General features: G+C 39.9%; 2 protein-coding genes across 5 annotated transcripts; both read right to left on the reverse strand.

Moving 5' to 3' along the window:
* Nucleotides 1-2596: 2596 nt before the first annotated feature.
* LOC126607148 (uncharacterized) lies at nt 2597-8188 on the reverse strand. Its single transcript, XM_050274615.1, has 2 exons — nt 7521-8188; nt 2597-3275 (listed from the first exon to the last, which is right to left on the reverse strand). The coding sequence occupies exons 1-2, from the start codon at nt 7774-7776 to the stop codon at nt 2599-2601; spliced, it is 933 nt and encodes a 310-aa protein (XP_050130572.1). The 5' UTR covers nt 7777-8188; the 3' UTR covers nt 2597-2598.
* A 2248-nt stretch (nt 8189-10436) lies between these two features.
* Nucleotides 10437-13433, reverse strand: LOC126607149 (uncharacterized). 4 transcript variants are annotated; one of them, XM_050274618.1, is made up of 7 exons: nt 13222-13430; nt 12695-12822; nt 12398-12591; nt 11787-11871; nt 10970-11035; nt 10789-10882; nt 10437-10667 (listed from the first exon to the last, which is right to left on the reverse strand). In XM_050274618.1, the coding sequence occupies exons 2-6, from the start codon at nt 12776-12778 to the stop codon at nt 10790-10792; spliced, it is 522 nt and encodes a 173-aa protein (XP_050130575.1). In that variant the 5' UTR covers nt 12779-12822; nt 13222-13430; the 3' UTR covers nt 10437-10667; nt 10789. The 4 variants fall into 4 exon arrangements, with proteins under 4 accessions (XP_050130575.1, XP_050130573.1, XP_050130576.1 ...); XM_050274616.1 differs by having other exon boundaries at nt 10437-10682; XM_050274619.1 differs by lacking the exon at nt 11787-11871 and having other exon boundaries at nt 13222-13433.
* Between the last annotated feature and the right edge of the window lie 203 nt (nt 13434-13636).

Here is a 13636-nt window from a genome sequence, read left to right on the forward strand (position 1 = left end):
AATGAACTATTTATGCTAACAATGCTACCCCTTTTTCTCCTATGCGTTATTCACTTTTTTTTTTTTTTTTTTTTTTTTTATCCTATGCGTTATTCACTTTTCAACTCCATATTTCTCTCACACTCTCCTCTCCCTCTCATCTGGTTCGAGCAGAGTCCCTTTTCTCCTCTTCCTCTCCTTTGGTTCAAGAAACAAAAGGTAAATTTCCCTCTGTCGCAACCTCTTTTTCTGCTTATTTTGACAAGTTTTTGTTAGAATATTGAAATATTGAACTGGTGCAAACTGTTAATCATCTCCCTCCTTCTGCAATTGATTTTTGTATCGAAATGATTGAAGTTTGCTGATTAATTTTGTTAAATTCGATTTTCTGATTAATTTCTAGGACTTGAGGTGGATTAATTTCTCTGATTAATTTAGTTAAAACCGTTTTTTTCTTACAATTAATTATTGGAGCTTGCTGATTAGTTGTAACAAGTACGAATACTTAAGCTTTGCTTCGGGTTTTAAAATCGTTGAAGATGATAAATGAATAGCTAGAAACATTGAGGATAGTTTTGTTCATTACTTAAACAGTAGAATATTTACATGGCATATTTATATTAACTCTACATTAAGAACCTATAAACAACCCAAAATGCCTCTATTGACTTCACATTAAGAGCTACTTATAACAAAAATGAATCCGTTGCTCTTTTTTTCATGACTTAATTTTCAGCTCCAATGGTTATTCTGTTCTTCACTTGTTTCAAAAGTTTTTAAAAGGGAACTGTTATTGACACTAAAAAAAAAAAAAAATCTTATTTTGCACTTCAAACTTTCTATAATTAGAAAGAAAAATAGACTTTGTAAGAAGTGTAGAATAAGATTTTTAGAGTGCTAATAACAGTTCCCTTTTAAAAAATTCAATTTTTTTTCCAGATTTTTCTTTGCAGGAGCACCGGGGAAGGCGGCCATCGTACGAATTGGGATATTAGGGGTTTAGGGCAAAAGAAAACGAGGGAAATTTAGGGTTTTTGGAGAAAATGATGTGAGGAAAAGGAGGAGAGAACCAGTCAATTTATAGTTCGTCATGCAAAGGTCTCAGTACATTGGCTGAAACGTTCAATTTGCCATTTCAGATCTCTTTTTGCAACAAGATGTCGTTGCGCAAGATAGTAGCGGGAAAATCTTAGTCGAGCTAGTTTTTGGCAACAAAAACTCACCTTCCCAACCTTTTTCCTTTGCCTTTGCGCGATGAAAGTATGCCTTCGTCGTGCAAAGAAATCTTGCGTGATGTGATTCTTTGTTGCACAAGTTTTTTTACTTTTTTTCTTTAAGATGTTTTTGCTCAACTGTTCACTGAACTGTTCTAAAAATCCCCGCTTAGCGCCACCTAGGCCCCGCCTAGGTGCTAGGCGGCTGGCCATCGTCCCAATTAATGCCTAGGCGTTTGAAAGTTAAGAAAGGGTGCCTAGACCTACTGAGGTGCCCACCTAGACCGCTTAGGCACACACCTAACTCGCCCAGACCTGCCTAGATTGCGACTCACTTAGACAAAAAATAGATAACTTTCATTATGCATTTTACTTTTTCCAATAAATTGTAAGAGACTTGTTGAATACTTAAATGAACACACATTATATGCTTGTTCCCCATGTTTTCATTATGTTCCAATAGCTCATAATATATATGTCATTCTATTTTGTATGTTATGATGAAATTATATATATTTTAAGTATAAACAGATACTTATTTATACGAAATATAATAGATTTAATTAAATCATCCTAGTTCGCTTACGCGCCCGCCTAGACCTTGCCTAGCCGCCTAGGCGTTAGGCCCCAAATTGCCGCCTGACTAGCGCCTAGCGTCTTTTAGAACCTTGTGGATTATATATTATAACCATATGAGTTGTGAAGGCCCACCACGTAGGGTTTCAGAGCATTTTCTTGCTTTGGCATGATCGTTTGAGATATCCAAGAAAGATATGATGTGCTGTATACTCAAAGTATCTCACAGGCATCCTCTTACCAGAAGTATGAAACTCAAAGAGGAGTGTCAGCGACTTCATCAACTGTTCTTCCTTCATCATTGAAGGCATGAAGCGACATTTTTTTTAGTATTTACATACTCAATAGGGATTGTTGCAGCCCAATTTAGTTAGGTATACAAGTGTGTGAATCCTTATGAGATTTTGTAGTATCTTTTAGATAGCATCCTAATTGTACTGTATTACTTGAAAGATAAGGACTCTCTCTTTCTTACTACTATAAATAAGGGCACAATAGGATGAGATAACACACACCTCATAATTCATCAATTCTCTCTTCTCTTCTCTCTTGTCGTCAATCTTTCTCTCCTTCTCTCTATAATTCTTTAGTTAAATAGGCCTACGGAGTTTTGACATTTTTATGTAGAAATGTCTATATTATAATTGTTATGTCATTGATATATGAATAGTATGTTGTCGTTCGATCATTTATGCAAACCAAAATATTTTTATTCCTGCCAATTGCTCTAATTTGATAAAAACATATTATTTTACACAACTTTAAGCTTCTCACACATCTCTTTATTTTTAACCATTACAACAACAACAACAACAAAGCTTTTTTCCCACTAAATGGGGTCGGCTATATGAATCCTAGAACGCCATTGCGCTCGGTATTGTGTCATGTCCTCCGTTAGATCCAAGTACTCTAAGTCTTTTCTTAGGGTCTCTTCCAAAGTTTTCCTAGGTCTTCCTCTACCCCTTCGGCCTTGAACCTCTGTCCCGTGGTCACATCTTCGAACTGGAGCGTCAGTAGGCCTTCTTTGCACATGTCCAAACCACCGTAACCGATTTTCTCTCCTATTTCCTTCAATTTCGGCTACTCCTACTTTACCTCGGATATCCTCATTCCTAATCTTATCCTTTCTCGTGTGCCCACACATCCAACGAAGCATCCTCATCTCCACTACACCTACGTGTTGATGCTTCACTGCCCAACATTCTATGCCATACAGCATTGCCGGCCTTATTGCCGTCCTATAAAATTTTCCCTTGAGCTTCAGTGGCCTACGACGGTCACACAACACGCCGGATGCACTCTTCCACTTCATCCATCCAACTTGTATTCTATGGGTGAGATCTCCATCAAATTCTCCGTTCTTTTGCAAGATAGATCCTAGGTAGCGAAAACGGTCGCTCTTTGGTATTTCCTGATCTCCGATCCTCACCCCTAACTCATGTTGGCCTCCGTTTGCACTGAACTTGCACTCCATATATTCTGTCTTTGATCGGCTTAGGCGAAGACCTTTAGATTCCAACACTTCTCTCCAAAGGTTAAGCTTCGCGTTTACCCCTTCCTGCGTTTCATCTATCAACACTATATCGTTTACGGAAAGCATACACCAAAGAATATAATCTTAAATATTAAGTTTGTGATCTTCGCTAGATTGCTTCGATCATTAGTGTGGATAAGTATGTAAATGAATAGAGACAGGAAGCAAACACAAGATGTACGTGGTTCACCCAGATTGGCTACGTCCACGGAGTAAAGGAGTTCTCATTAATTGTGAAGGGTTTACACAGTATATAGGTTCAAGCTCTCCTTTAGTGAGTACAAGTGAATGATTTAGTACAAATGACATTAGGAAATATTCTGGAAGAATGATCTCGTAATCATGAAACTTTTAAGTACCGAAGTGTGGTATCGTCTTCACTTGCCTTATCTGTCTCATAGGTAGATGTGGCATCTTCTTTGGAAGTACTCTTCCTCCCTCCAGGGGTGGTATCTTTAACTGGTGGAGATGCACAAGGTAATGTATCAATTTCACTTGACGCTTACTTGTAGTTTCAGGCTTGGTCAAGCGCGATACAAACCATGTAGTAGGAGTCCCTCAAGTCGCCGAGCTAGGGGATCTGCTGAAAGAGGTGACAGACAAGGTAAGCAATCAAAGCTCCAAGCAATCAGTCCCAGATCAGAAGTTTGATTTCGAGTTCCGGCTAATTGTTATCCTTCTCCTTATCTTGCAGGTAGCATGAAGGATAAAGAGAAGAAAAGGAGAAAAGGTGATATGAGATACTTTTGCTTTTGAAGAAGTAACTTTCCACAAGCTTATTCTTGAACTGGGTTGGAGGGTTTTCTTGTTTCCGCCAGAGTATAAGGCCGACTGAAGAATTTGAGGGTCAAAACAAGTCCATCAAATCTAGAGTACGTTCGACCCTGCTGATATGGGATACTTTTGCTGTTGACAAAGTAGTGGATGTATTGGCACGTGTTCTGTTGCGCTTGTCTTCACATGCTTCCTTGTATCCTTCTCACTTGCCCTATTTGTTCCTCAGGCAGATGTGGTATCTTCTCGGGAAGCATAATATGTTGAAGATGAGTACTCGAGAGCAATGGGGTTCCAGACAGTCAGTTCCGGACTGGAAGCTTGATTCCAAGTGCTGACTGATTGCTCTCTTTCTCCTTGTCTTGCAGGTAAGAACAAGGCCAAAGGAAAAGACAGGGAAAAAGCATGATATGGGATACTCTTGCTTTTAACCCTGATGATATGAGATATTCTTGCTCTGGTGTAGCTTGTTTGCAGAGGTATTCTCGGGGGGAAAGAAAGCTGAGTATTTCGAGAGGCTTCGTTGGGAGTGCCCTCTCAGATATGAGGAAGGGTTGAGCATTTTTGCAGGTCTTCCTGTCCGTTGAGGATGGAGATCGACATATATAGGAGTCTCCCTAACAAGGAGTAATACTATTCTTTTACCCTGCTTGGTCATAGCACGGTAGTGGGAGCTGCCAGCTTCACGTGTTTTAACTCTGTCAGAGCACTTTGAAAAAGTGGTCTGTGGTATCTGGAAAGCGGTGTGAGGATTACAGACAAGCTTTATCTAAGGGGCTCTCGAAGTTGAGAAAGCGGTGCCTCTTCGGTTTTCGAACAAGCAATCCTGTCGGGGATTTGTCTCTCGAGATTCGGAGAACGATGCCTCTTCGATTTTTGAGAAAGCAATCCTGCTAGGAATCTGGCTCTCGAGATTCGAAGAGTGGTGTCTCGTCGCTTTTTGAGAAAGTAATCATGTTGGGAGTCTGGCTCTCGAGATTCGAAGGACGGTGCCTCTTCGATCTTGAGGCAAGCAATCTTGTTGAGAGTGTTTTCTCGAATATGAGTAAAGGTTAGGCCTATTTGCTAGTCTACCTTGCCACAGAGCACAGAGGTTGACCCACAGGGACTTTCCAATTATCCAGCAGTGGTCCTGTTCCTTTACCCTTGTGGGTAATAATATGGTAGCTAGACCTTCAAAATTTATGTGTCTAAACTTTGTTAGTGCTGTTTCTTTGCTATTCTTTTACCCTTCTTGGTCATAGCGATGTAATGGGAGCTGCAAGCTTCATGTGTCTAAACTTTGTCAGAGATTTTTGGCAAAGTTATCTGTGGTACCCGTGAGCTGATGTTGCGTGTGGAAAGTGAATAATTGAACAGTAACATTCACGTGCTTTCTACTTCACTAGAAATCTTTGACAGAATGCCCATAATTTCCGCAAAGTTGAGGTGCATGTAACAGGTGCTGACAAGGCTGAAAAAACAGGTGCCTCTTCGATTTCTGAGATCGGCCCTCGTGGTCTCTGAGCAGCCCAGCTTTTGAGAAAGTAAGTGCCTTTTTGATTTTTGCGATCGACCTTCGTGGTCTTTGAGCAGCCCAGCTTTTGAGAAAGCAAACGCTTCTTCGATTCCTGAGATCGGCCCTCGTGGTCTCTGAGCAGCCCAGCTTTTGAGAAAGCAAACGCCTCTTCGATTTCTGAAGCTCCATCGAGTGCAGATTTTTATAGAGGCTGGTATTAAGTTCCAAAGCACACTTGAATCTCCACCAGTAGAAGCTCCCTTCTTGCATTTCTAAGATCTTGATTTGTCCGACCTCTTTTCTCTTTAACACCTTTGAAAATGTCTGGCCCCTCCGACCGTTGTTTTGACTTGAACCTTGTTGAAGAGGCAGCCACGCCTTCTCTAGACAACATATGGCGCCCATCCTTCTTATCCCCTACTGGTCCTCTTACCGTTGGGGATTTCGTGATGAAGAATGATATGACCGCTGCGGTGGTGGCCAGGAACCTTCTCACTCCCAAATATAATAGACTACTTTCCAAACGGTCTGATGAGTTGGCTGTTAAGTATTCTCTGGCTCTCAGTGTTCAGTGTGCAGGTTCTGTGTCTAATATGGCCCAACGCCTATTTGCTCAAACCCGCCAAGTTGAATCATTGGCGGCTGAAGTGATGAGTCTCAAACAGGATATTAGAGGGCTCAAGCATGAGAATAAACAGTTGCACCAACTCGCACATGACTATGCTACAAACATGAAGAGGAAGCTTGACCAGATGAAGGAATCTGATGGTCAGATTTTACATGATCATTAGAGGTTTGTGGGTTTGTTCCAAAGGCATTTATTGCCTTCGTCTTCTGGGGCTGTACCGCGTAATGAAGCTCCAAATGATCAACCTCCGATGCCTCATCCTTCTAGGGTGCTGTCCAGTACTGAGGCTCCGAATGATCCCCCTCCGGTGCCTTCTCTTTCTGGGGCTCTGCCGGCTGCTGAGACTTCTCCTAAGCAACCTTTGTGAAGGCTCCATCTTGTTTGTTTATTTTGACTTGTGTTTATGTACATATTTGTAACTTCTTAGAGATATCAATAAATAAGCTTTGTTTCATTTCAACGTATTGTGTTAAATACACCAAAGTCTTCTTCACTAAGTTCTTTGAATTTTTCTTTTGTTGAAGCTTGTATGTTGAAGCTTTGTGAGTGGAGCATGTAGGTTGAGGTAGTGTTCCCTTAATTTCCCGAGTGGGGAAAACTTCTCGATTGGAGACTTGAAAAATCCAAGTCACTGAGTCGGGTCGGCTATATGAATCTTAGAACGCCATTGTGCTCGATCCTGTGTCATGTCCTCCGTTAGATCCAAGTACTCTAAGTCTTTTCTTAGAGTCTCTTCCAAAGTTTTCCTAGGTCTTCCTCTACCCCTTCGGCCCTAAACCTCTGTCCCGTAGTCGCATCTTCTAACCGGAGCGTCAGTAGGCCTTCTTTACACATGTCCAAACCACCGTAACCAATTTTCTCTCAGTTTTCCTTCAATTTCGGCTACTCCTACTTTACCTCGGATATCCTCATTCCTAATCTTATCCTTTCTCGTGTGCCCACACATCCAACGAAGCATCCTCATCTCCGCTACACCCATTTTGTGTACGTGTTGATGCTTCACCGCCCAACATTCTGTGCCATACAGCATCGCCGGCCTTATTGCCGTCTTATAAAATTTTCCCTTAAGCTTCAGTGGCATACGACGATCACACAACACGCCGGATGCACTCTTCCACTTCATCCATCCAGCTTGTATTCTATGGTTGAGATCTCCATCTAATTCTCCGTTCTTTTGCAAGATAGATCCTAGGTAGCGAAAACGGTCGCTCTTTGGTATTTCCTGATCTCCGATCCTCACCCTTAACTCATTTTGGCATCCATTTGCACTGAACTTGCACTCCATATATTCTGTCTTTAATCGGCTTAGGCGAAGACCTTTAGATTCCAACACTTCTCTCCAAAGGTTAAGCTTCGCATTTACCCATTCCTGAGTTTCATCTATCAACACTATATCGTCTGCGAAAAGCATACACCAAGGAATATCATCTTGAATATGTCCTGTTAACTCATCCATTACCAACGCAAAAAGGTAAGGACTTAAGGATGAGCCTTGATGTAATCCTACAGTTATGGGGAAGCTTTCGGTTTGTCCTTCATGAGTTCTTACGGCAGTCTTTGCTCCTTCATACATATCCTTTATAGCTTGGATATATGCTACTCGTACTCATTTCTTCTCTAAAATCCTCCAAAGAATGTCTCTTGGGACCCTATCATACGCTTTTTCCAAATCTATAGAGACCATGTGTAAATCCTTTTTCCCATCTCTATATCTTTCCATCAATCTTCGTAAGAGATATATTGCCTCCATGGTTGAGCGCCCTGGCATGAACCCGAATTGGTTGTCCGAAACCCGTGTCTCTTGCCTCAATCTATGCTCAATGACTCTCTCCCAGAGCTTCATTGTATGACTCATTAGCTTAATACCCCTATAGTTCATGCAATTTTGCACGTCGCCCTTATTCTTGTAAATAGGCACCAAGGTGCTCTTTCGCCACTCGTTTGGCATCTTCTTCGTTTTCAAAATCCTATTGAAAAGGTCAGTGAGCCATACTATACCTGTCTCTCCCAAGGCTTTCCACACTTCAATCGGTATATCGTTTGGGCCCACTGCTTTTCTATGCTTCATCTTCTTCAAAGCTACAACCACTTCTTCCTTCCTGATTCGACGATAAAAAGAGTAGTTTCTACACTCTTCTGAGTTACTCAACTCCCCTAAAGGAGTACTCCTTTCATGTCCTTCATTGAAAAGATTATGAAAATAACCTCTCCATCTGTCTTTGACCGCGTTCTCTGTAGCAAGAACCTTTCCATCCTCATCCTTGATGCACCTCACTTGGTTTAGGTCCCTTGTCTTCTTTTCCCTTGCTCTAGCTAGTTTATAGATATCAAACTCTCCTTCTTTGGTATCTAGCCGCTTATACATATCGTCATAAGCCGCTAACTTAGCTTCTCTCACAGCTTTTTTCGCCTCTTGCTTCGCTCTTCTATACCTTTCACCATTTTCATCGGTCCTATCCTTGTATAAGGCTTTACAGCATTCCTTCTTAGCCTTCACCTTTGTTTGTACCTCCTCATTCCACCACCAAGATTCCTTTTGGTGTGGAGCAAAGCCCTTGGACTCTCCTAATACCTCTTTTGCTACTTTTCGGATACAGCTAGCCATGGAATCCCACCTTTGGCTAGCTTCCCCCTCTCTATCCCACACACACTAGGTGATTACTTGCTCTTTGAAAATGACTTGTTTTTCTCCTTTTAGATTCCACCATCTAGTCTTTGGGCACTTCCAAGTCTTATTCTTTTTTCTCACTCTTTTGATATGTACATCCATCACCAACAAGCGATGTTGATTAGCCAAGCTCTCCTCCGGTATAACTTTGCAATCCTTACAAGTTATACGATCCCCTTTTCTCATTAGAAGAAAATCTATTTATGTTTTTGACGACCCACTCTTGTAGGTGATCACATGTTCTTCTCTCTTTTTAAAGAAGGTGTTGGCTAAGAAGAGATCATATGCCATTGCAAAAAATCCAAGATAGCTTCCCCATCCTCATTTCTCTCCCCAAAACCATGGCCACCATGAAAACCTCCATAGTTGCCTGTCTCCCTGCCCACGTGTCTATTTAAATCTCCTCCTATAAATAACTTCTCCGTTTGAGCAATTCCTTGCACCAAGTCTCCAAGGTCTTTATTTTTAACCATTAAATTAAATAAATCATATAGAATCAATGACCATGATTCAACAGTTGTGTGTAAGATGTTAAAAAGGGTGTGCATTTATCATCTTTTAGACTAATCTTGCCTTTGAAATATGAAATCAATAGAGAAACTATTTTGTCAATACGTTTTTTTGTTTAATCAACCAAGGATATATAACGAGTACTTGAATTTATAATATCTTTCAACATTTGTAGGTTGTGGTAAGGATCAAATTCTAGTTTTAAGTTTGTTGGTAAAAATAATTACAATAATCAAATAGAAATCCAATGGCCAAAAAGTGTTTATTCGTTTTGTTGGTAATACTATAGCTTTCGTCCCTTTTGCAACACTCATCTCTTGTACGCAATATTATGAGCTCATTTAGATGTGCTTTTAAAATGATTGAAAACACTTTTGGTGAAAATATTTTTAGAACCAATCGTTAATAAAAATGCAAGTAAATTCTAGAAAAGCACTTAAAGTGCTTCCTGAAAAAAGCACATAATTGATGCTTCTTGCAGAAAGTACTTTTAAGTGTTTTAGAATAAAAATATATTTTTTCTAAAAACGCTATCAATCATTTTAAAAGCACATCTAAACGAGCCCTATAGCTGCCTTGCTTTGCTATGCCTTCCATTTTTTTCTCTCTCGTTTCGTCTCCCACTGCGTCCATTGGCGCTCCTCAAGTACCATGTTGTGCCCCTTCAAGTTCGACAAGGCTACTACGGAGGCATCTTTTGGTCATGTTTCCAAGGTCTGACACTCCTCTTCCCGGTCATCCTGTCGTCGTTACTTCCCTACCTGGCAGCATCCGTAGATTCGCTTCTCTCAACCAAGTAGAGGCCACCGAGTGGGATGTCAACAATAACGGACAATTGATTGTTCATGGGGTTGAGGAGTTTTTCTCTAATAACGTGAAACCATATGGGAATGCTGTAAAATATGCAGCAACTGAGGTTGCTTAATCCGCTGGCCATGGCTGTTTTACCTTCTTCCCAAAACCCTAAACTTACAAAATAGAGCAGGAACTATTTCGAGGACATGCATTCACTTTTCATCATGTGTTGTGCAAGTGTGTATCGTACAAATTCAAAATTCATATTAATTTTGAGACTAAATCAATAAAAAGTATTCAAAAGCAACAAGATCACCAGTGAAACTGAACATTACTTGAGCTGTTCAGTTGTAGCATATTGCCCAATAGCGACGTTTGATAAAACGAATCTGATCCTAAACAATAGTAGGCAGTTCAAGTACTCAAGCAAGACCATTGTAACCCATACTAGCGGTACTCAACTATGAGCGCAGCCTTTGGTCATATTTTTCCTGGGTTTGAACAGCCTGTGTCAATATTAAGAGTAGCCAGGTTTGTTTCTTTTGTGAGGAAACTTGATGGTACGAGCGCTAGTCAGTTTAAGCAATGGTAGGTTGGTTCATTTTAAAGTACCTTATCTATTTCTTGTCTTGACAAACTGGGGTCTTGAAGCCTTCTTCTCCAACTTTTCCCTCTTCTTCCGAGTCTTTTCATCCTCAACACCCCCCTAATAGTTACACCAGTGATATCAAATCATTCACATAACATCAAAACTATATTACTATCAGGCAATTACAGAAGCAAGAGAGGGTACCTCTGAACCTTGAGACATAAATCCTCTAATGAAACCGAATGATTTGTATGCTCCAAAACCTGGTATCTGTAAACCAACAAGACAAAGTGTAACGCTACCTATTACCATCTGACCCACGGAAATTATTCTAAAAATTTTCCAAAACAAAAAAATCCTCCAAGATTGTCCAAATATTCTAGTCACACCATCTAAACTCATCTGATGAAGGTCGTACAACAATATAGTTCCCAAAGGAAAACTTGGCCCTTCGTGTTACTCATCCGAAATCTACCACCGGACCACACAAGCAAAAATAAAAGTGAAGAAGGACCAGATTTATGAGACATTTTAACCACTCAAAGACTAAGTGACAGTGACACATGGGAGATATCCCCAATTAAACCAGATTAATTTTCCTTCTAAGTCAAATACTAAATTTTTCATGGCCCTTTTCCCAAGAAGATTCTAGGTCACCAGGGTTAACCACCCTTTGGGCAGGTACACTTCCAATTTAGGTATGGGAAGGGAATGCTATTTATATTGTTCTAGTATGGGATAAACAAGCCCCCGTTGGGAACAATACCTAATTGAAATTGGGAATGAAATACATATTTTCAACGTAAGACCCAACATTTTCATTCCTTGTGTGTTAGTAAATGCAGATATGTCAGGAATGAGAATAATACCCAAATCTTACATTCTTATTCCTGGTAAATAAACACAGGATAAAGGTGATGAGTCTCCACCTCATTGGAAAACATCCACGCAAGGTTCTAAGCAGGTAATATATATATATATAAATGCGTGGCAACAAGAAAAATGGTTAATTAGATCTCACCAGCAGATATGTGTACCAAAATTTTCCAGAGATTATGGACATGACTTGCACGAAGCATGTGATGTAGATGACATCATGCAAATAGCTGCAACGCATGACCAACCAAAAGTCAAGATTTTACCACAAACAAAAGTTGTAATTTAATACCCCAATTATATGTTACATTTCTTCAGCAAGTACACTTGTCTGGGTTGTTAGATGTAAATGAAGTAATGGAAGAGAGACAATTGATAAAACATTGAATTAGTTGGTTTTGCTTATTCATTTGATGTTGAGTTCCCGAAGAAGAGAAACACACACTGTACTCTAAATGTGGCCACACTGAAAATTCAAAAAATCTACCAGCTTTAATGTTGAATATAAAGAATTTTCCATTTTGAGAACTTAAATGAACATAATCACACAATTTAGTACCATATTTGTTAAAGTAACCAAGGAAACAAGCACATAACACAAAGTCGAAATCTTTTCAAGGGTATTCCTAAACTTGATCACCCTCCAACACCCAAATCCTGTACTATCCTATTTCTTTTAAAATTATCGGCAAACAAATTAACAAGAAAGAAAGGTGTTTCAAATGATAAGAAGTGTCACTAAAGACAAATACACACCCGCATACTCCACCAGTAGTCATATCAAAGCCACCATCTAGAAGTTCCCCATCATCGCCAATAGAAGGATTTGCCATTTGGGCCAGTTGTTGATAGGGAAAGTAATAAGCGAGAGAAGTGAGAAGCAAAGCAACCCAATTTTTCCAGGTGAAACTAGAATGGAAGATGAGCATCCTTACTAGCACATAAATAACCTACATTGCCAAGTCCCCAACACAACATCAGCATCACTAAGGTTACCATGTGATTTGTAGATGAAACCATGCATAATTAGAACGAGAGTCAGCCAAAGCTTACATTACAGGCCATGATGAGGCGAAGGAGATTGGCCATGTGGCGGGCATTCTCTTCCTTGCGCTTCTTTGCACCTTGATTTGCCATCTCTGTCTAATCCACTCTCTGAAAGACTGTCACCCTAGCAAAATCTGTTAACGTAAACAATGTTAAGTAATGGATGAATTTGGGCCTTCAAACAGATTAAATGAGCAGGTCCGCATATACTCCATTTTTCAAGTAGTGCTTAGTGCCATCAAAGAAACATAATAAAATCACCGAAGCCTCAAGTACACCGAAATTCCCAAGTTCTCATAAAAAACCAACACACAATTAACCTAATTACCGCAATTAAATAATACTCATCATCATGAACAAAACACTGCAACAATTAACAGAAAAGAGAAATATATGTTAAAAAAATCAGAAAAAAGAAGAAGCACTGATCTCTCTCAGAATCCCAATTTCACTAAGAATGAATCAAAACCAATTAGGTTTAAACTCGAAATTGGGGTTTCTGCAAAACTGAAACAAAACCTAGAAGAAGTTACCTTCAAGGATAGAGATTGTCTCGCTGAGATAGTCTGAGTTCGTGGGCAAAAACTGCACAAAATTTGGAGTTCCAGAGTGATTTTAAAGAGGAAAATAAGATTTGAAGGAGGAGAGGAAAAGGAAAATCCTCCTTGCTGCTGCTGTGCGTCTGATTTCACGAACAAGAGAAAAGAAAAGGTGTATTTTTTTCTCTCCTCCCCTCCCCTCACGTGTCGCTGTATAAATGGTAAGATATATGTGCTAGAAAATTAATAACTTAAAAAATAAAATTTCTCACCACTTCTATTAAAACATGTGGTGTACCACTTGTGTTCCCGTCATATCTAAAAATTTCTCCTCTCCCACACGTCATCGGGTAAGTGATAGTCCCAATCAACCAATCAAGCTACACCACGTGTCTTGCACGGTAAATTC

Source organism: Malus sylvestris, chromosome 16 (assembly GCF_916048215.2).
Source record: "Malus sylvestris chromosome 16, drMalSylv7.2, whole genome shotgun sequence".
Classification (NCBI taxonomy): Eukaryota; Viridiplantae; Streptophyta; class Magnoliopsida; order Rosales; family Rosaceae; genus Malus; species Malus sylvestris.

What these genes read in the sequence shown, in the direction of transcription:
- LOC126607148 (XM_050274615.1), bottom strand. Translation starts at nt 7,776, where the DNA reads ATGTATGAAGGAGCAAAGACTGCCGTAAGAACTCATGAAGGACAAACC. An exon ending in AGAAGTGTTGGAATCTAAAG is followed by an intron (nt 3,276 to 7,520) that starts GTCTTCGCCTAA and finishes TGGAATCTAAAG; the next exon opens with GTCTTCGCCTAAGCCGATCA.
- LOC126607149 (XM_050274618.1), bottom strand. Translation starts at nt 12,778, where the DNA reads ATGGCAAATCAAGGTGCAAAGAAGCGCAAGGAAGAGAATGCCCGCCAC. An exon ending in ACTACTGGTGGAGTATGCGG is followed by an intron (nt 11,872 to 12,397) that starts GTGTGTATTTGT and finishes CATGCGTTGCAG; the next exon opens with CTATTTGCATGATGTCATCT. An exon ending in TTATGTCTCAAGGTTCAGAG is followed by an intron (nt 10,883 to 10,969) that starts GTACCCTCTCTT and finishes TGTAACTATTAG; the next exon opens with GGGGGTGTTGAGGATGAAAA.